At 45.0% G+C, this 20,665-nt stretch overlaps 1 protein-coding gene across 14 annotated transcripts in view; it reads right to left on the bottom strand.

Moving 5' to 3' along the window:
* LOC129854399 (pleckstrin homology domain-containing family A member 7-like) overlaps positions 1 to 20,665 on the bottom strand; it is a 154,109-nt gene continuing 133,444 nt past the window's right edge. For 13 of the 14 annotated variants that reach the window (XM_055921386.1, XM_055921394.1, XM_055921389.1 and 10 more), the window contains 6 exons: positions 16,649 to 16,879; positions 8,405 to 8,626; positions 8,046 to 8,179; positions 7,785 to 7,930; positions 3,414 to 3,567; positions 1 to 1,455 (listed from right to left, as the gene is read on the bottom strand). In XM_055921386.1, coding sequence (XP_055777361.1) covers positions 3,428 to 3,567; positions 7,785 to 7,930; positions 8,046 to 8,179; positions 8,405 to 8,626; positions 16,649 to 16,879 — 873 coding nt within the window. In that variant the 3' untranslated portion in view covers positions 1 to 1,455; positions 3,414 to 3,427. The remainder of the gene's footprint in view (positions 1,456 to 3,413; positions 3,568 to 7,784; positions 7,931 to 8,045; positions 8,180 to 8,404; positions 8,627 to 16,648; positions 16,880 to 20,665) is intronic. The other variant, XM_055921391.1, reaches the window with a different exon arrangement.

Here is a 20,665-nt window from a genome sequence, read left to right as displayed (position 1 = left end):
TTCTAGTCATGACTTTTATATAGCTGACCTTCCATTTACAGAACATGTGAAATAGTAAGTTGCAAAAAGCTTAGATTCATAATTCCATCAGCTTTGATTCATAAGTTCAATGCCATGTTCGTCTCAAGAGGTTAATTTTACAAAGTAAAATATCTTTGATTTAAAGATATAAATTCTATGCATCAGATACACCAATGCTATTACTACCCACCTTCCCAGTTGAAAATGTAGAGACACGGAATAGAAAATGCCCTTTAAGAAGGAGAAGCTTTGAACTAAAGAAACATTTCATGTTTTTTGTATTGAAAGTTGGCCTCATTTGGTTTGAGCCTGTAAAGTTGGATTCCCTTCTCAGATAATAGAATGAAATGTAACAGGTCAAAGCAATCAATAGGGATGTTCAAAGAGAATCCTTGGAGCTGTGATGAGGCTACATTTTGTACTTTTTGGTCAGCATGAAGAGAAGGTTATCAGAACTGGCACAAGATAAAGGGTTTTGAAGATTCCGACACAGTCAACCATATTATTCAACTGTCATCCACAGAGTAGTACAATTATTAAACTGACGCGATAACATATGATTTCAATTCCATACTGTACAATAGGCTATAAGACCTAAGAGTTTTGGGGGTTCACATTCTCTGAATACTTCAGTATACCGTTATCATTTTAAAACTGTTATTACGACTACTGCATGAGTCTGTTGTCTGAAGACAAAACATTTGATGAGGCAAATGTCATGTTAATATCTTTAATATTTACATTTTTAATAATTATCATTGTGCAACCTGCCCAAGCCGTCCAGAAAATATTATATTCAATGTTATTTTCCTCCCAATGTTGTAAGCAAAAATAAAATCAATTTGGCAAGCCAATAAGAGACTGGCAGTGCTAAATACAAACACAAATTACATTTCAAGTGATTTGGTGTAAGAATATCATCTGAGTTTTGATAAAAATACAATCAACATGACACATGTTCAGTACCTTATCATGTTCATATCGACCTTCCAGTTGGTGAATACTCTCATTAACTTTTTTGAAAAAATACAAGTTCCCTCCAAATTCAGATCACACTGCAAGACAAAACATTCTCTCACCTTGAAAATATCACTTTCAGTTCTACAGTATAATGCTAAAAGTGCAATAACGTGTATAAAACATTTTCTATTATGGGATTAACATCTGTTAGACACTTCCAAAGTTAATATGCACAGCAGCTTTCACGGCAGACATACATTTTCTTAAGAAAATAGTTACTTAATTTTAGCTACTAAAAATGCATCAGCGAGTAAGTCCTGCTGCGTGCTACTGAGGGGAGGTTAAATGTTCACTAACACTCATCTACTGTATTACAGTGTAACTGTCACAACCAGACAAAGTCTTTCTTTCTTCAAGAATCCAGGTTGTATTGTCATCATGGAACAGCACCTCAGTGTCCAGAAAGCGCTTTGGCTGAGGGAAAATCAACAAAAAACATAAAGTTAGTTTAGGAAAACTATGAGAAATTCAAGAGCACCAAGCAGAATGGAAGAATGGGAGGAAATGAAGAATACATTCTTAGCTGGGATTCAATCAAACAGTATTAGCAGGATTTTAGGCTAGTGAAGTAAAAATATATATATTTTAATCAAATACCATGGTCTTACTGAATACCAAAGTACAGTACTATACATGGGTAAAGGTTATTAACCTAAACGCATCCCAGCCACAATGTAGATGATGCAGCAGATCTCACCACAACATAAAGTGCATCATACAACACACCAGATCTTTAAAAGGGAATATTAGTCTCATAGGAAACCATGAGAACTACCTTTTTTGAAAGCAAGAAAGACAAAACCCCAAAAACCCAAGCCACCATACACCGCATATGGAATTAATGGATAATTGTACCTTACTACATGGTGAACTGGTAAACATTCTCTGCTCTCTGTCTTTCTGTACAGCATGTCACATTGTGGAAGAATTTTGTGTCATTTTTTCCCTCAAACTCAACTCACATCACAACAAACTTGAAGCAACTGAATGAAATGCTACAGTGTCCTGTTAAACCAAGCGGTGAAAACAACTGAATGAAATGCTACAGTGTCCTGTTAAACCAAGCGGTGAAAACAACAAAGTCAGACAACAACATCATACTGTGTGTGAGACTGATTCAGTGAACACAGTTTGTTTCTTTTAGAACACATACAGGAGGTTTATCTTTAGGTATTCTTTGGAAACAAACATAGCTGTCGTTTACTCTATAACAATTTCCTTTCCAGATATATATGTATGTAAGTGCAGATTGTAGGCTTGGCTGTGCATACTGAACCATCTCCAAACATATTGTCTGTAAGTGCAGATTGTAGGCTTGGCTGTGCATACTGAACCATCTCCAAACATATTGTCTGTAAGTGCAGATTGTAGGCTTGGCTGTGCATACTGAACCATCTCCAAACATATTGTCTGTAAGTGCAGATTGTAGGCTTGGCTGTGCATACTGAACCATCTCCAAACATATTGTCTGTAAGTGCAGATTGTAGGCTTGGCTGTGCATACTGAACCATCTCCAAACATATTGTCTGCATCTCAAAGAGCATCCTATTCACTACATAGGCCCTATGGGTCCTGGTCAAAAGTAGTGCACTATATAGGGAATAAGGTGTCATTTGGGCATTTCCAAATGTTCACACATCATAACCTCTGACCCCGACCCTTTCAGCTGAGCAGCACACATGGATGAGGAAGGAAACAGGACAGGGTTGTTGATAGACACCAACAAGGTGGAAGACACCAAATATACACAAAGACATGCGCACTGTCCCACACATATTGCAGAGTGCCATGGATAAGGAAGGAGATAGGGTTAGTAGTCAAGGATAGCCATGATTGAGCCAGTACAGTAGAGAGCCTGAGAGTGCCACGGGCCAAAGTTAACTGGACACAAACACAGTATCATGATCAGTCCCAATGTGTTTGCACATTAAAAATAGTGTCACTTTTATTTTTCTCCCTGTTCTACATGTTTTGGTGAATACTGTTAGCAGTCTACAGATGGTGGGATAATTGGTGTTGTGGAATGCAGCTGTGAACACTTGTTCCACTGTCAAGGTGCTGAAGCAAAAGGTGTCTCACTTCTTTGTTAATTACACACAATGCTCACATAGCTAGTGGCATTTGTGTTGCCCCCTTACCCTGCCCAACACACATTTTAGATAAAGTTAAAAAACAATTTACAGACAATTAGCACATTGAGATTAGCTGGCTGCCTGCAGATGTGTAGGTATGCTGACGGTAATGAGAGGGGTGATCTACTACCTTCAGAATTACAACAGTGCAGTGATCATGCAGACAGAGAGGTGTGAAGCAGCACAATGTTGGAGAGAATTAGTGAAGCCTCATACCATTAGCATGCTGTTAGTCCTTACTTTGTTTTCTCTGATTAGACAAACGAGAAGTGAAATCCGTTGCTTAGAGGAGGAGGAGGGGGAGGTGCCTGAGAGACAGGAGGAAGAGGAGGAGGAAGTGGAGGAGGAGGTGGAGGAGGGGGCACGGTGGGGATGTTAGGGTGCAGTGGTACTACTGAGAAGTAGATACAGGGAGAAGAAGAAGAGGAAGACAGAGAGGAAGAGGAGAACAGGACATTAGTCACATTAGGAGCAGCACTGGCAAATCCAAAGGCAGTGTTGTTTTCAAGACCACTTAAAGCGAGACCAATTCAAAACCAATACCGGAGAAAATTGAGTCCGAGTCAAGACCATGACTGGGAGGGGGGCGACCAGAAAAATGCCGGGAAGGGAGCGACCAGAAAAATGCCGGGGGGGTGGCGACCAGAGTTGTAGACCATGGTTGTAATTGTGTCAAATCGCAACCATAATTGTCCAGTATTTCTGTGTTGATATTTCAGAAGAACATATGGATGGTGTAGACATTCAAAATGGTGACAATATGCTGCTGAGGAAAACAGAGAGACACTCCACTAAGGATCACTTACCCAAACAGGTCTATAATAGATACAAAGACAAAATATACAGTATTACATCTTCCCCAAGTCTCCCCTTACTAATAGTGAGAGCGCAACTTTCAAACAATGTCCCCCACTCCTTCCTACCAGCAAATCAAGGACATTCTGACGAGGGTGACAAAGTTTAGGGTAAAAGACAGTAATGTAATGTTAAGAGTAAAGTAGGAAGCCCAGGTTTCAATTGGCGATAAGATTTTAATGTGTAATGAAAGGAGTGTATATATTTGGCCTGGCAAAGTGGTTTTATGGGCTGACTGAATGAAAGCTGATTGGTGTCGGCCAGAAATTACAAGTCCTCATTGTCCGAGACAAAGTCAAGACCGAATTAAAACATTTTGGACACCGGGACAAGACTGAGACACCCAGCATGTGGTCTCGAGACTGGTCTCAAATACTACAACACAGGGACAAGACTGAGACACCCAGCATGTGGTCTCGAGACTGGTCTCAAATACTACAACACAGGGACAAGACTGAGACACCCAACATGTGGTCTCGAGACTGGTCTCAAACACTACAACACAGGGACAAGACTGAGACATCCAACATGTGGTCTCGAGACTGGTCTCAAATACTACAACACAGGGACACGACTGAGACACCCAACATGTGGTCTCGAGACTGGTCTCAAATACTACAACACAGGGACAAGACTGAGACATCCAACATGTGGTCTCAAAATATTAGATGTCACTTCAATCAATTATCATGTAGCTGCATATCAATAAAATGCCAATGTTTATTTCTGAATTATACATCATCCCATTGAAAGAAGTTTCTTTCAATTCAGGGATTTGAAAAGTGCACCCACACACCTTCCTTTTATATCAAAGAGTTGAAAAAAACATTGATTTGGTCTGACAAGATGCCTCGTGTGATGTATTCTGACATGTCTCTATGCTGGAAAGATTGTTAGAATTGTTGACTCTGCTCTTCTGTGCATATTAAGCTCCATCACATCCTGACGCTTGAGTGTAAGTCTGTGTGACAGAGAGAGAGAAGAGAGAGAGAGAGAAGAGTGAGAGAAAGAAAGAGAACGAGAGAGGAGGAGAGAGAGAGACGCAACTCATCTAAAGGGCTGCTACTGATGATGCTACTGGAAGAGTGAACCTGCCTGCTGCAAGGTAAAGATGAAAAGTGATCTGGGTGTCTTTTATGAGGGTTCAGAACCGTGTTCAAAGAGCCAGCTACGGGAGGATGCAGTTGAGAGCCTGAGCACAGTCTTACTGGGTCATTGATCAGCCTCACAAAATAGCCTCATCAAGAGAATCCTCCCTGTCTGAAAGATTAGACACGGATCGCAATTATCTCTGTCTTTACTCATAAGGCCCACACTTATAAGAAATAATATTGAGTTATTAGGAGATGAACGGCCTGATAGCCCTGCTTTGCACCTTTTCCCTCCCCTCTTCCATCATCCGCAGAGCACTCTTGAAAGCGAGCTTCCATCTCTTTATCCCATCTTCAGCTATCCAGAGGATGTCAATGCCATGCAAGTTAGATTTGACTGATATTGTCAGACACATACTTGAAAGATAATAATTTCTGAAAGTGTTTGGCCTTGCCATGACGAACATCCACACAAGAGTGTCATCAGTCTCCTAGAATCTATCCATGAACCAAAAAGGGGAGAACTAGGTACTCAATCATAAGTATAGTTATTGGAAATGACACATGATTGGCAGAAGTTCTACCACCAAGTTCAGGTTTGAAGAGTGGAGACTAAAAGGTATTGTGGGAGTTTGTAGTGAGAAGATGACCAGTTATTCAGAACATTCATGTATGTCTATCAACACCTTCTACAAAATATCATTTGACGTTTGGAAATGTTGGAAACATTTTATGTATACAAATTCAAAGAAGTCACTGAGCATCACAGTTTCTCCCAGCCTCTGAGATACATTAGTGTTATGATTTCTGCAGACCTGGTGCAGTTGTGTGAACAGGACAGGTAGGTAGGTCAGGAGGTGTGTACAGCTATTAAGAGTGTGTGTTGGTATTACTGCAGAGTGTGTGTCCAGTTGTGTGTGTTGGTATTACTGTAGAGAGTGTGTCCAGTTGTGTGTGTTGGTATTACTGCAGAGAGTGTGTCCAGTTGTGTGTGTTGGTATTACTGCAGAGAGTGTGTCCAGTTGTGTGTGTTGGTATTACTGCAGAGAGTGTGTCCAGTTGTGTGTGTTGGTATTACTGCAGAGAGTGTGTCCAGTTGTGTGTGTTGGTATTACTGTAGAGAGTGTGTCCAGTTGTGTGTGTTGGTATTACTGTAGAGAGTGTGTCCAGTTGTGTGTGTTGGTATTACTGTAGAGAGTGTGTCCAGTTGTGTGTGTTGGTATTACTGTAGAGAGTGTGTCCAGTTGTGTGTGTTGGTATTACTGTAGAGAGTGTGTCCAGTTGTGTGTGTTGGTATTACTGCAGAGAGTGTGTCCAGTTGTGTGTTGGTATTACTGTAGAGTGTGTGTCCAGTTGTGTGTTGGTATTACTGTAGAGAGTGTGTCCAGTTGTGTGTGTTGGTATTACTGTAGAGAGTGTGTCCAGTTGTGTGTGTTGGTATTACTGTAGAGAGTGTGTCCAGTTGTGTGTGTTGGTATTACTGTAGAGAGTGTGTCCAGTTGTGTGTGTTGGTATTACTGTAGAGAGTGTGTCCAGTTGTGTGTGTTGGTATTATTGTAGAGAGTGTGTCCAGTTGTGTGTGTTGGTATTACTGTAGAGAGTGTGTCCAGTTGTGTGTGTTGGTATTACTGTAGAGAGTGTGTCCAGTTGTGTGTGTTGGTATTACTGCAGAGTGTGTGTCCAGTTGTGTGTGTTGGTATTACTGTAGAGAGTGTGTCCAGTTGTGTGTGTTGGTATTACTGCAGAGAGTGTGTCCAGTTGTGTGTGTTGGTATTACTGCAGAGAGTGTGTCCAGTTGTGTGTGTTGGTATTACAGTAGAGAGTGTGTCCAGTTGTGTGTGTTGGTATTACTGTAGAGAGTGTGTCCAGTTGTGTGTGTTGGTATTATTGTAGAGAGTGTGTCCAGTTGTGTGTGTTGGTATTACTGTAGAGAGTGTGTCCAGTTGTGTGTGTTGGTATTACTGTAGAGAGTGTGTCCAGTTGTGTGTGTTGGTATTACTGTAGAGAGTGTGTCCAGTTGTGTGTGTTGGTATTACTGCAGAGAGTGTGTCCAGTTGTGTGTGTTGGTATTACTGCAGAGAGTGTGTCCAGTTGTGTGTGTTGGTATTACTGTAGAGAGTGTGTCCAGTTGTGTGTGTTGGTATTACTGTAGAGAGTGTGTCCAGTTGTGTGTGTTGGTATTACTGTAGAGAGTGTGTCCAGTTGTGTGTGTTGGTATTACTGTAGAGAGTGTGTCCAGTTGTGTGTGTTGGTATTATTGTAGAGAGTGTGTCCAGTTGTGTGTGTTGGTATTACTGTAGAGAGTGTGTCCAGTTGTGTGTGTTGGTATTACTGTAGAGAGTGTGTCCAGTTGTGTGTGTTGGTATTACTGTAGAGCGTGTGTCCAGTTGTGTGTGTTGGTATTACTGCAGAGCGTGTGTCCAGTTGTGTGTGTTGGTATTACTGCAGAGCGTGTGTCCAGTTGTGTGTGTTGGTATTACTGCAGAGCGTGTGTCCAGTTGTGTGTGTTGGTATTACTGCAGAGCGTGTGTCCAGTTGTGTGTGTTGGTATTACTGCAGAGCGTGTGTCCAGTTGTGTGTGTTGGTATTACTGCAGAGCGTGTGTCCAGTTGTGTGTGTTGGTATTACTGCAGAGCGTGTGTCCAGTTATGTGTGTTGGTATCACCTGCGACCTGTTTGCTCTTGAGGGAGGCCTCTGAGGCCAGGGCGTAAGACATGGTGATGATCCTCTCCTGCTTCAGTAGGGCTGAGTCCAGACCCAGCACCTCTGGCTTATCCACCGCCACAGAGGGCCCCGCCAGGATCTGAACACTATTCACACACACACACACACACACACACAAACAACATTACACAATGAATTGAATGGCCTGTCAAACTGATCTTCCATATTGGCCCAGTGAGTAGTGGTGGTGCTGTAACATACCTGGACTTGGCCAGAATGTTCTTGATGCGCTCCATGTTGCGATGGCGAGCCTCCACCTCCTGAGGGCTGAGAGGTTCCTCAGGCTCTGTGTCTATGTAGCGCTCAGGGATTAACACCTTCTGAGGTTTGACCAGCTACACACAGAGAAACACACACAGTAGAGGTTTCCTACTAACAGCTATTCAACTCTAGTACCATTATTGTAGGGATTAGGGAATATAATCATTGAAGCTGAAAACAAAGTCTATTCAATTGTTTAAACAACATGGTGAAAGTACTAAGTCCTTAATGAAATGTTAAAGTGAACAGCTCTGACTTGGTGAGGTTTGATGGTGGAGGTGGTGAGGGTCAGGCTGTACCTCTCGGCTGAGGTCCAGGTCATAGTCCAGCGTTTCCAGGTCCGCCTCCTGGGTAAGTGTGGACGTGGCTGTAGAGCGGAGGGTCAGCCACTCGTCTGACTGGGACCGAGGTCTATCACTGTGCTCTGCTGGACACTCCTCGCCCTGGACCACGCCCCGCGCCTCCTCCCCTTGCACCGCCCGCTCCAGCAACTGCAGGTCAAACTCCTGCTCTCGCCTCCACTGGAGGAGGGTTAGACAGACAGTTACACACAAACACTACTGCTTCACAGACACAACAGTTACACACCAACACAACCATACTGCTGCTTCACAGATACAACAGTTACACACCAACACAACCATACTGCTGCTTCACAGACACAACAGTTACACACCAACACAACCATACTGCTGCTTCACAGATACAACAGTTACACACCAACACAACCATACTGCTGCTTCACAGACACAACAGTTACACACCAACACAACCATACTGCTGCTTCACAGACACAACAGTTACACACCAACACAACCATACTGCTGCTTCACAGACACAACAGTTATACACCAACACAAATATACTGTGGCTTCACAGACAACAGTTATACACCAACACAAATATACTGTGGCTTCACAGACACAGTTACACACCAACACAACCATACTGCTGCTTCACAGACACAACAGTGATACACCAACACAACCATACTGCTGCTTCACAGACACAACAGTTATACACCAACACAAATATACTGTGGCTTCACAGACACAACAGTTACACACCAAAACAACCATACTGCTACTTCACAGACACAACAGTTACACACCAATACAACCATACTGCTGCTTCACAGACACAACAGTTACACATCAATACAACCATACTGCTGCTTCACAGACACAACAGTTACACACCAACACAACCATACTGCTGATTCACAGACACAACAGTTACACACCAACACAACCATACTGCTGATTCACAGACACAACAGTTACACACCAATACAACCATACTGCTGCTTCACAGACACAACAGTTACACACCAACACAACCATACTGCTGATTCACAGACACAACAGTGATACACCAAAACAACCATACTGCTGCTTCACAGACACAACAGTGATACACCAAAACAACCATACTGCTGCTTCACAGACACAACAGTTACACACCAACACAACCATACTGCTGATTCACAGACACAACAGTGATACACCAACACAACCATACTGCTGCTTCACAGACACAACAGTGATACACCAACACAACCATACTGCTGCTTCACAGACACAACAGTGATACACCAACACAACCATACTGCTGCTTCACAGACACAACAGTTACACACCAACACAACCATACTGCTGATTCACAGACACAACAGTTACACACCAACACAACCATACTGCTGATTCACAGACACAACAGTTACACACCAACACAACCATACTGCTGATTCACAGACACAACAGTTACACACCAACACAACCATACTGCTGATTCACAGACACAACAGTGATACACCAAAACAACCATACTGCTGCTTCACAGACACAACAGTGATACACCAACACAACCATACTGCTGCTTCACAGACACAACAGTTACACACCAACACAACCATACTGCTGATTCACAGACACAACAGTGATACACCAAAACAACCATACTGCTGCTTCACAGACACAACAGTTACACACCAACACAACCATACTGCTGCTTCACAGACACAACAGTGATACACCAACACAACCATACTGCTGCTTCACAGACACAACAGTGATACACCAAAACAACCATACTGCTGCTTCACAGACACAACAGTGATACACCAAAACAACCATACTGCTGCTTCACAGACACAACAGTGATACACCAACACAACCATACTGCTGATTCACAGACACAACAGTGATACACCAACACAACCATACTGCTGCTTCACAGACACAACAGTGATACACCAACACAACCATACTGCTGATTCACAGACACAACAGTGATACACCAAAACAACCATACTGCTGATTCACAGACACAACAGTGATACACCAACACAACCATACTGCTGATTCACAGACACAACAGTTGTCACGATCGTGTGGAGGATTGACGGACCAAAACGCAGCTTTAGGAAAATAAGCCATCTCCTTTTTATTAATGAAGAAGGCAAACGAAACAAAAACACTTAAACACTAAACAAAACAAGAAAACGATCGTGAAGCTAAACAACGATGTGCACACACTGGCTACAAACGTATCACATAGACAACTACTCACAACCAATGAGAGCCTATGGCTACCCTAAATAAGGCTCCCAATCAGAGACAACCGAAATCAGCTGTCTCTAATTGGGAACTCATTCAGGCAACCATAGACTCTCCTAGACAACTAAACATACATAGACAACACTAGACACATGTACTCCACACAAACCCATATACCATACCCAACAACCCCTTACCATAAAAACACCCAAAACCAACAAAACACAAACATTCCCCATGTCACACCCTGACCTAACTAAAATAATAAAGAAAACAAAGAATACTAAGGCCAGGGCGTGACATAACCCCCCCCTTAAGGTGCGAACTCCGGGCGCACCATTACACAGTCTAGGGGAGGGTCTGGGTGGGCTTCCATCCACGGTGGCGGCTCCGGCTCTGGTCGTGGTCCCCACGTCACCACAGTCCCTAACCGCCTCCTTAGCTTCCTCCAAAAGACCCCCCTCCACATTAACCACACTGCATTAAGGGGCAGTTCCGGACTAAGGGGCAGTACCAGGGTAAGGGGCAGTACCAGGGTCAGGGGCAGCTCCGAACAAAGGGCCAGTACCAGGGTAAGGGGCAGTACCAGGGTAAGGGGCAGTACCAGGGTAAGGGGCAGCTCCGGACTGAGGAATGGCAGCTCCGGACTGAGGAATGGCAGCTCCGGACTGAGGAATGGCAGCTCCGGACTGAGGAATGGCAGCTCCGGACTGAGGAATGGCAGCTCCGGACTGAGGAATGGCAGCTCCGGACTGAGGAATGGCAGCTCCGGACTGAGGAATGGCAGCTCCGGACTGAGGAATGGCAGCTCCGGACTGAGGGACTGCAGCTCCGGACTGAGGGACTGCAGCTCCGGACTGAGGGACTGCAGCTCCGGACTGAGGGACTGCAGCTCCGGACTGAGGGACTGCAGCTCCGGACTGAGGGACTGCAGCTCCGGACTGAGGGACGGCCCATGGCTGGCTGACGGATCTGGCTGCTCATGGCTAGCTGACGGATCTGGCTGCTCATGGCTGGCTGACGGATCTGGCTGCTCATGGCTGGCTGACGGATCTGGCTGCTCATGGCTGGCTGACGGATCTGGCTGCTCATGGCTGGCTGACAGATCTGGCTGCTCATGGCTGGCTGACGGGTCTGGCTGCTCATGGCTGGCTGACGGGTCTGGCTGCTCATGGCTGGCTGACGGGTCTGGCTGCTCATGGCTGGCTGACGGGTCTGGCTGCTCATGGCTGGCTGACGGATCTGGCTGCTCATGGCTGGCTGACGGATCTGGCTGCTCATGGCTAGCTGACGGATCTGGCTGCTCATGGCTAGCTGACGGATCTGGCTGCTCATGGCTAGCTGACGGATCTGGCTGCTCATGGCTAGCTGACGGATCTGGCTGCTCATGGCTAGCTGACGGATCTGGCTGCTCATGGCTAGCTGACGGATCTGGCTGCTCATGGCTAGCTGACGGATCTGGCTGCTCATGGCTAGCTGACGGATCTGGCTGCTCATGGCTAGCTGACGGATCTGGCTGCTCATGGCTAGCTGACGGATCTGGCTGCTCATGGCTGGCTGACGGATCTGGCTGCTCATGGCTGGCTGACGGATCTGGCTGCTCATGGCTGGCTGACGGATCTGGCTGCTCCTGTCTGGTTGGCGGCTCTGGCAGATCCTGTCTGACGGACGGCTCTGGCAGATCCTGTCTGACGGACGGCTCTAGCGGCTCCTGTCTGACGGACGGCTCTAGCGGCTCCTGTCTGGCTGGCGGCTCTAGCGGCTCCTGTCTGGCGGACGGCTCAGTGGGCTCATGGCAGACGGGCGGCTTTGCAGGCTCATGGCAGACGGGCGGCTTTGCAGGCTCATTGCAGACGGATGGCTCATATGGCGCTGGGGAGACGGATGGCTCAGATGGCGCTGGGGAGACGGATGGCTCAGATGGCGCTGGGGAGACGGATGGCTCAGATGGCGCTGGGGAGACGGGCAGTTCAGTCATCGCTGTGCAGACGGCAGACTCCTGCCGGCTGAGGCGCACTGTAGGCCTGGTGCGTGGTGCCGGGACTGGTAGCACCGGGCTGGGGACACGCATCTCAGGGCTAGTGCGGGGAGCAGCAACAGGACGCACAGGACTCTGGGGACACACAGGAGGCTTGGTGCGTGGTTTAGGCACTGGTGGTAAAGGGCTGGAGACACGCACCATATAGCTAGTGCGTGGAGGAGGCACTGGTGGTACTGGGTTGGGGCGGGGAGGTGGCGCCGGAAATACCGGACCGTGCAGGCGTACTGGCTCCCTTGAACGCCGAGCCTGCCCAACCTTACCTGGTTGTATGCTCCCCGTCGCCTGACCAGTGCGGGGAGGTGGAATAACCCGCACCGGCCTATGTAGGCGAACCGGGGACACCACGCGTAAGGCTGGTGCCATGTACGCCGGCCCGAGGAGACGCACTGGTGACCAGATGCGTTGGGCCGGCTTCATGACATACGGCTCAACGCTCAGTCTAGCCCGGCCGATACGTGGAGCTGAAATGTACCGAACCGGGCTATGCACGCGTACAGGAGACACCGTGCGCTCTACTGCATAACACGGTGTCTGCCCGTACTCTCGCTCTCCACGGTAAGTACAGGGAGTAGGCGCAGGTTTCCTACCTGACTTCGCCACACTCCCTTTAAGGCCCCCCCCAAGAAATTTTTGGGTTGTACTCACGGGTTTCCAGCCTTGTCTCCGTGCTGCCTCCTCATATCGCCTCCTCTCGGCTTTAGTTGCCTCCAGCTCTTCACGAGGAAGGCGATATTCTCCCGGTTGTGCCCACGGCCCCTTACCATCCAGTATCTCCTCCCATGTCCACGAATCCTGTGTAGGTGGGTCCTGTTGCCGCTTTCCATGCCGCTTGGTCCTGTAATGGTGAGTAGTTCTGTCACGATCGTGTGGAGGATTGACGGACCAAAACGCAGCTTTAGGAAAATAAGCCATCTCCTTTTTATTAATGAAGAAGGCAAACGAAACAAAAACACTTAAACACTAAACAAAACAAGAAAACGATCGTGAAGCTAAACAACGATGTGCACACACTGGCTACAAACGTATCACATAGACAACTACTCACAACCAATGAGAGCCTATGGCTACCCTAAATAAGGCTCCCAATCAGAGACAACCGAAATCAGCTGTCTCTAATTGGGAACTCATTCAGGCAACCATAGACTCTCCTAGACAACTAAACATACATAGACAACACTAGACACATGTACTCCACACAAACCCATATACCATACCCAACAACCCCTTACCATAAAAACACCCAAAACCAACAAAACACAAACATTCCCCATGTCACACCCTGACCTAACTAAAATAATAAAGAAAACAAAGAATACTAAGGCCAGGGCGTGACAACAGTGATACACCAACACAACCATACTGCTGCTTCACAGACACAACAGTGATACACCAACACAACCATACTGCTGATTCACAGACACAACAGTGATACACCAAAACAACCATACTGCTGATTCACAGACACAACAGTGATACACCAACACAACCATACTGCTGATTCACAGACACAACAGTGATACACCAACACAACCATACTGCTGCTTCACAGACACAACAGTGATACACCAACACAACCATACTGCTGATTCACAGACACAACAGTGATACACCAACACAACCATACTGCTGATTCACAGACACAACAGTGATACACCAAAACAACCATACTGCTGATTCACAGACACAACAGTGATACACCAACACAACCATACTGCTGATTCACAGACACAACAGTGATACACCAACACAACCATACTGCTGCTTCACAGACACAACAGTGATACACCAACACAACCATACTGCTGATTCACAGACACAACAGTGATACACCAAAACAACCATACTGCTGCTTCACAGACACAACAGTGATACACCAAAACAACCACATTATTAGTCCCCTTTCCAACTGTTGTCTCAGGATTTTTTGCTACAATTTCATGGCAACATCCAGTGTGAGACTCTACAGACGTTGATGTGTTCTTCTCTGTAGCATACTGTATAATGTGCATTTTCCCTTTTTCAAATAAAAAAAGGTGATATTTCTGTGTGTGTTTTCCATTCAAACATACATACAATGGCATACAACATAACAAATGCAACAGTATTCTCCACAGGCAAAAGCACCAGCGTGTACAGGAATGTTGATGGGGGTGTGGTGCACATGCACGTGCAGTATGTGAAGTCCCAAGCTCTCAGACCACAGCATGCATCACTCTACTTGTGCAGTCAGTGATTAGGGAGAAGATGAGGAGAAGAGAGGGATCCATCTAGCTACATTCATTTACATGTACATATTGGTCCCAGGCATCACTGTGCTTACTAGACAACAACAAAAATGCCCACTGCAGTAAATACCACAAATACATATTTAATACACATGCAATGAAGAAAAAACACATGGCAAGCATGCATTTATTAGGAATATTTGTGTTTATTTCTTATTTGCAAACCTCTACATTAAATATGTGGAGAAGAGGGACGGAGCTTAGTAGATGATCCTCCATTTGCAGATAAACAGAGAAATAATATGCTGACTTGAGTTCTGATACGACTGTAAATGATTGGCACAATGGATAAAGGTAGTGGCACACGGATACATGTACTTTACATTAGGCATTGCTGTATGTAGAGTCAGTTAACAAGGAGAGATAAGTGGTGGTAAGATCTACAAGTCACCACCATCAGAACTGCATTCACATTGCTAAAGTCACTCCTTAGAAGCTTTTACTCATATACAAAGACTAAACGACTAAAAAGCACAGTATTAGACGGATGTTGCATCGTATCAAACTACAAGGCCAATTAAATGTATACGCTGATGAGTCAATAGATGATGTTAGAAAATGTTTAATCCAGCAGTCAAAATCCATACTTATTCACTCTTTAAAATGGCAATGAAAATAAATAACGTAAAAAGTCTAGTTTTTTTAATCTGCAGGATTATGTATGTTTTGTCTGAGCAGCACAATGAGACCTGGTTAGAGAATGACAGACCGTTCTAGAAGAAGGGTATGTGGCTAGTATCTTAGCAGTGGGCTGCACTAGTGGAGTGATAGGAACACAGACTGAAACACTGTCATGGAGCCTGAGAATAGGTCAAACTGCAGTTTAGTCAGGGTGGGAAAGACGGAGAGAGTTATTAGCTGCTGTGTGTATCTCCAGCATTGAGGTAACATTAGAGAAATGCTGAGAGAACACTTGTTTAGCCAGGGGTGGGTGTAGGGAGGAGAGAGGTAATGGCTATGGGTCGTTAATGCAGCAGTAGGGATATGATTCAGTGTAGTACAATCAATCAACTACAATCAACCCCCACAAAGCTAATTTACTGAAGCTGCATTAATGCATCAGTGTTTAGTACTAATAATTCACATAAAGATTCTCACAAGCTAACCAACAAAAAGCACTTTGACACAGTTAAAGATGGCCGACATATAAGAATGCCGCTTCCATATCTCCCATTAACCTCACTTGAGGAAGTGAGGTTAATCATTACCATGATCAGTATCATAGCAGAGTCTACTTCACTAGAGACGGACTGTAGTCTAAAATGCATTATGTGAATATCTCTCAATCCTTTCAATCATCTTCTTGCGATGGAGTCAAGGACATTTGAAATCAGGGGCCCCAGCTATTCTGTCCTTTCTGTTATTGCATATTCATAGTCCTTCACTTCCTAGGTGAGAACACCAGTAGTTCCACCTGCATGTCACACCACAGCATCTCTCACCTCTCACACAATCACAGCAGTCAATTCTCACACCCACTTACCTGCTGCACCAGCTAGTTCAGTCCAATTCACACACTCAAACTCACATCAACGGCACAATGAAAATCCTATGGAATTGAAATGTATTGTTACTAATATACATTGTTACTTCTGCATGCATTGTAGCTGTAGCTCTAATGGTCATGCTTTAGGCGTGTGAGGCGTAGCTCTAACGTACTGAGCCCAGGTCTGCGGAAAGGGGGCGTTGCTGTGATGATGATGAGGAGGAGGCTCGTGATGAAGAGGCCTGGCGTTCTCCTTGACTCAGGGTCCTCTTGCGCTGGCGGACCAGAGCCTTCTGGTGCCTCTTCATCCTCTGCAGCTGCTCCTCAGCACTCATCCTCCCCCTGCTCTGCTGCTGCAGCACATCCCCAGAGTACAGACGCTCCAAGGCACTCTTTGGTCTCTCCTGAGAGGAGGGTGGGAGGGTATAAATTAACACAGCTCACGACACCAGCAAGAGAGAGCGGGAGGGAGGGAGCAGGGGAGAGGATGGCAAAGGAAGAGGGGGAGACAGAGAGGGAGAGGGAGAAAGAGAGCAGGAGGGAAAGAAAGGAGAGATTAAACGAAAGACGAGGAATGGGTAGAGAAGGCTGAAGGGAGAGAGCTTAGGTGCCACCATCATTTTATATTAGATCAAGATGCAAAAAAGTCTTTAGAGAACTTTAGAATGTTGAAGAAATCCCATTAAAGTGGATGATTTTTGGGGGGGAGGACAAAAAGCTTTATAGTTTAAAAAGTATACATTTTATAAAAAAAGCTGTATACAACACTATTCCAGACCGGTATATTTTAACGTTTGAATGGGGTTTCTAGCTTAATCTCGGCCTGCACTCCCAGACGATGAGTTCTCGGTCCATGTTGCGACATTAAAGAGGTTCTCCTGTACACTTTTTAGCCAGTAGATCTGAAAGCTGCGCTCACGAGCCAAAAGTGGTCCCCGAAAACCGCGTACTACGTCACATACACTGTATATACAAAAGTATGTGGACATCCCTTCAAATGGGTGGATTCGGCTATTTCAGCCACACCTGTTGCTGACAGGTGTATTTCAGCCACACCGCCATGCAATCTCCATAGACAAACATTGGCAGTAGAATGGCCTTACTGAAGAGCTCAGTGACTTTCAACGTGAGACCGTCATAGGATGCCACATTTCCAACAAGTCAGTTTGTCAAATTTCTGCCCTGCTAGAGCTGCCCCGATTAACTGTAAGAGATCTTATTGGGAATAGTATACATCTAGGAGCAACAACGGCTCAGCCGCAAAGTGGTAGGCCACACAAGCTCACAGAACGAGACTGCCGAGTGCTGTCCTCGGTTCCAACACTCGTTTTTGAGTTCCAAACTGACTCTGGAAGCAACATCAGCACAAGAACTGTTTGTCGGGAGCTTCATAAAATCGGTTTCCATGGATGAGCAGCTGCACACAAGCCTAAGATCACCATGTGCAATACCAAGCATCGGCTGGAGTGGTGTAAAGCTCGCCACCATTGGACTCTGGAGCAGTGGAAAAATGCATTCTCTGAAGTGATGAATCACGCTTCACCATCTGGCAGTCCAACGGACGAATCTAGGTTGCCAGGAGAACGCTACCTGCCCGAATGCATAGTGTCAACTGTAAAGTTTGGTGGATGAGAAATAATGGTCTGGGGCTGTTTTTCATGGTTCGGGCTAGGCCCCTTAGTTCCAGTTAAGGGAAATATTAACACCACAGCATACAATGGAATTCTAGACGATTCTGTGCTTCCAACTTTGAGGCAACAGTTTGGGGAAGGCCCTTTCCTGTTTCAGCATGACAATGCCCCCGTGCACAAAGCGAGGTCCATACAGAAATGGTTTGTTGAGATCGGTGTGGAAAAACTTGACTGGCCTGCACAGAGCCCTGACCTCAACCCCATTGAACACCACCCAACATCAGTGGCCGACCTCACTAATACTCTTGTGGCTGAATGGAAGCATGTCCCCGCAGCAATGTTCCAACATCTAGTGGAAAGTCTTCCCATAAGAGTTGTGGCTGTTATAGCAAAGATGGGATGAACTCCATATTAATGCCCATGATTTTGGAATGAGATGTTCAACGAGTGTCCACATACTTTTGGTCATGTAGATATGTGCACCACGTCATTGCTATTTCTCAGGCTCTGCTGTGTGTGCATCTTGCTAGCAGGCTCACGTCGGGAACAATGTAGGTAAAATGTCGCAGCACAGCTTCCAGAATATGTTTTGCTTTCAAACTCGGGATTTCATGGCTAATTGAACTAAGTAATTCTTCTCATATTATGCATGTATGATCTACATATTGGCACATCAAGCACAAAGCGGGAGGTTTAAAAATACTTAGTAGTCGCCAAAGTTCCGTAGAATGTATTTAAACCAGTCATTCATTAGCATTGCATAGGCTGTCTTGCACCCCCTCAAGTTGTAGATGATTAAAAGGCGGCTGAAATTCCTGATTTGGCCTCGTTTTAGATTTAGTTCATTAAGAAATGCTAGCGGCCATGACTGAATTCAAACGTGAGTTGATTTCGGGGTGTAGTTTGATGTGGGTGTTTTGTGTGTGTGTGTGTTCGCAGGTGGGAAGAGTTAGCCAAATTCTTTCGCCAATTAGCTTTATCCGGCTGGTGTACGATCGTGGCAAAATTGGTTTGACTTTGGGTAGCCTATCTCTGGGCTACTTAACTACTCAACATAAATGAGACAATATTTTTATGTTGCATACCGTTTAGCTTTTAATAGTTGTATATGAATTTCTACAATTTATAGTGTTTTGAGGTTTTTAAGTCATTGAGCTATTGGAATTTTTACATATTGTCCGATAGGGATATGCAAAGTCAAACCACATTTACCAAGGGCATTATGATCGGGTCGTGTGCAGCTGCACTCTGAACTGATTATACTTGTGTGCTGCCAGCTGTGGGCATGTGGACAGGACTTCTTATGGCTAAAGGGGCAGTATTGAGTAGCTTGGATGAAAGGTGCCCATATCAAACGGCCTGCTCCTCAGTCATAGTTCCTAATATTTGCATATTATTATTACTATTGGATGGAAAACACTCTAAAGTTTCTAAAACTGTTTGAATTATGTCTGTGAGATTAACAGAACTCATATTGGAAGGGAAAATCCTGAGTTGAAATCAAAACAGGAAGTCAGAAATCTGAGCCTGTGTGTATTCACCAGAGTCCCTAAAGAAATCCACTTGAGCTATTATGTTGCACTGCCTAGGGGTTCCACTAGATGTCAACCAACAATAGAAATTTCAATGAGACTTCTATGATGTTGTGGGAGAGAATGAGAGCAGAATCAGTCAGGTGTCCATCAAGCAGCCATTTCCTGATCATGCTTTTTCTTCATGTAAGCCACTGACGTTCCATTGCTCACGCAGACAAGAACGAATACTCAGGTTGGAACTTTATTGAAGCTATATGTTAAAAACATCCTAATGATTGATTCAGTACTTAGTTTGAAATGTTTCTTCGACCGGTAATATCACATTTTGAAGTTTTTGTCCGATATAACGCTGACCAGAATTCGCTTTGGATATGTAAACCAGACGCGCTAACAAAAGAAGGTATTTGGACATAAATAACGGATTTTTTCGAACAAAACAAACATTTATTGTGGACCTGGGATTCCTGGTGTGCTTTCTGATGTAGATCATCAAAGGTAATGGAATATTTATCATGTATTATTGTGTTTATGGTGACGCCATCTTTGCAGCTGTGGTATGCTATTTTTGAGTGCCGTCTCAGATTATAGCGTGCATTTCTTTTTCCGTAAAGTTTTTTTGAAATCTGACATAGCGGTTGCATTAAGGAGAGGTGTAACGGCAGTCCTCCTCCTCTTCATCTGAAGAGGAGGAGTATTGAGGGAACCAAGGCGCAGCGTAGTGAAATGACATAATTTTATTAACGAAAACACGAACTTGACTAAACTAACAAAAACAACAAACGGTGTAGACAGACCTAGACGACGAACTTACATAAAACAAGAAGAACGCACGAATAGGAAACATAGGCTACACAAACCGAACAAACCGTAAACAGTCCCGCGTGGTGTACAGACACAGACACGGAAGACAATCACCCACAACGAACACTGTGACAACGCCTACCTAAATATGACTCTTAATTAGAGGAACGCCAAACACCTGCCTCTAATTAAGAGCCATACCAGGCAACCCAAAAACCAACAT

This window comes from Salvelinus fontinalis, chromosome 4 (genome assembly GCF_029448725.1).
Source record: "Salvelinus fontinalis isolate EN_2023a chromosome 4, ASM2944872v1, whole genome shotgun sequence".
Classification (NCBI taxonomy): domain Eukaryota; kingdom Metazoa; phylum Chordata; class Actinopteri; order Salmoniformes; family Salmonidae; genus Salvelinus; species Salvelinus fontinalis.
Note: the sequence above shows the minus strand (reverse complement) of the source record. Positions and strands in the feature narration are given on the sequence as shown.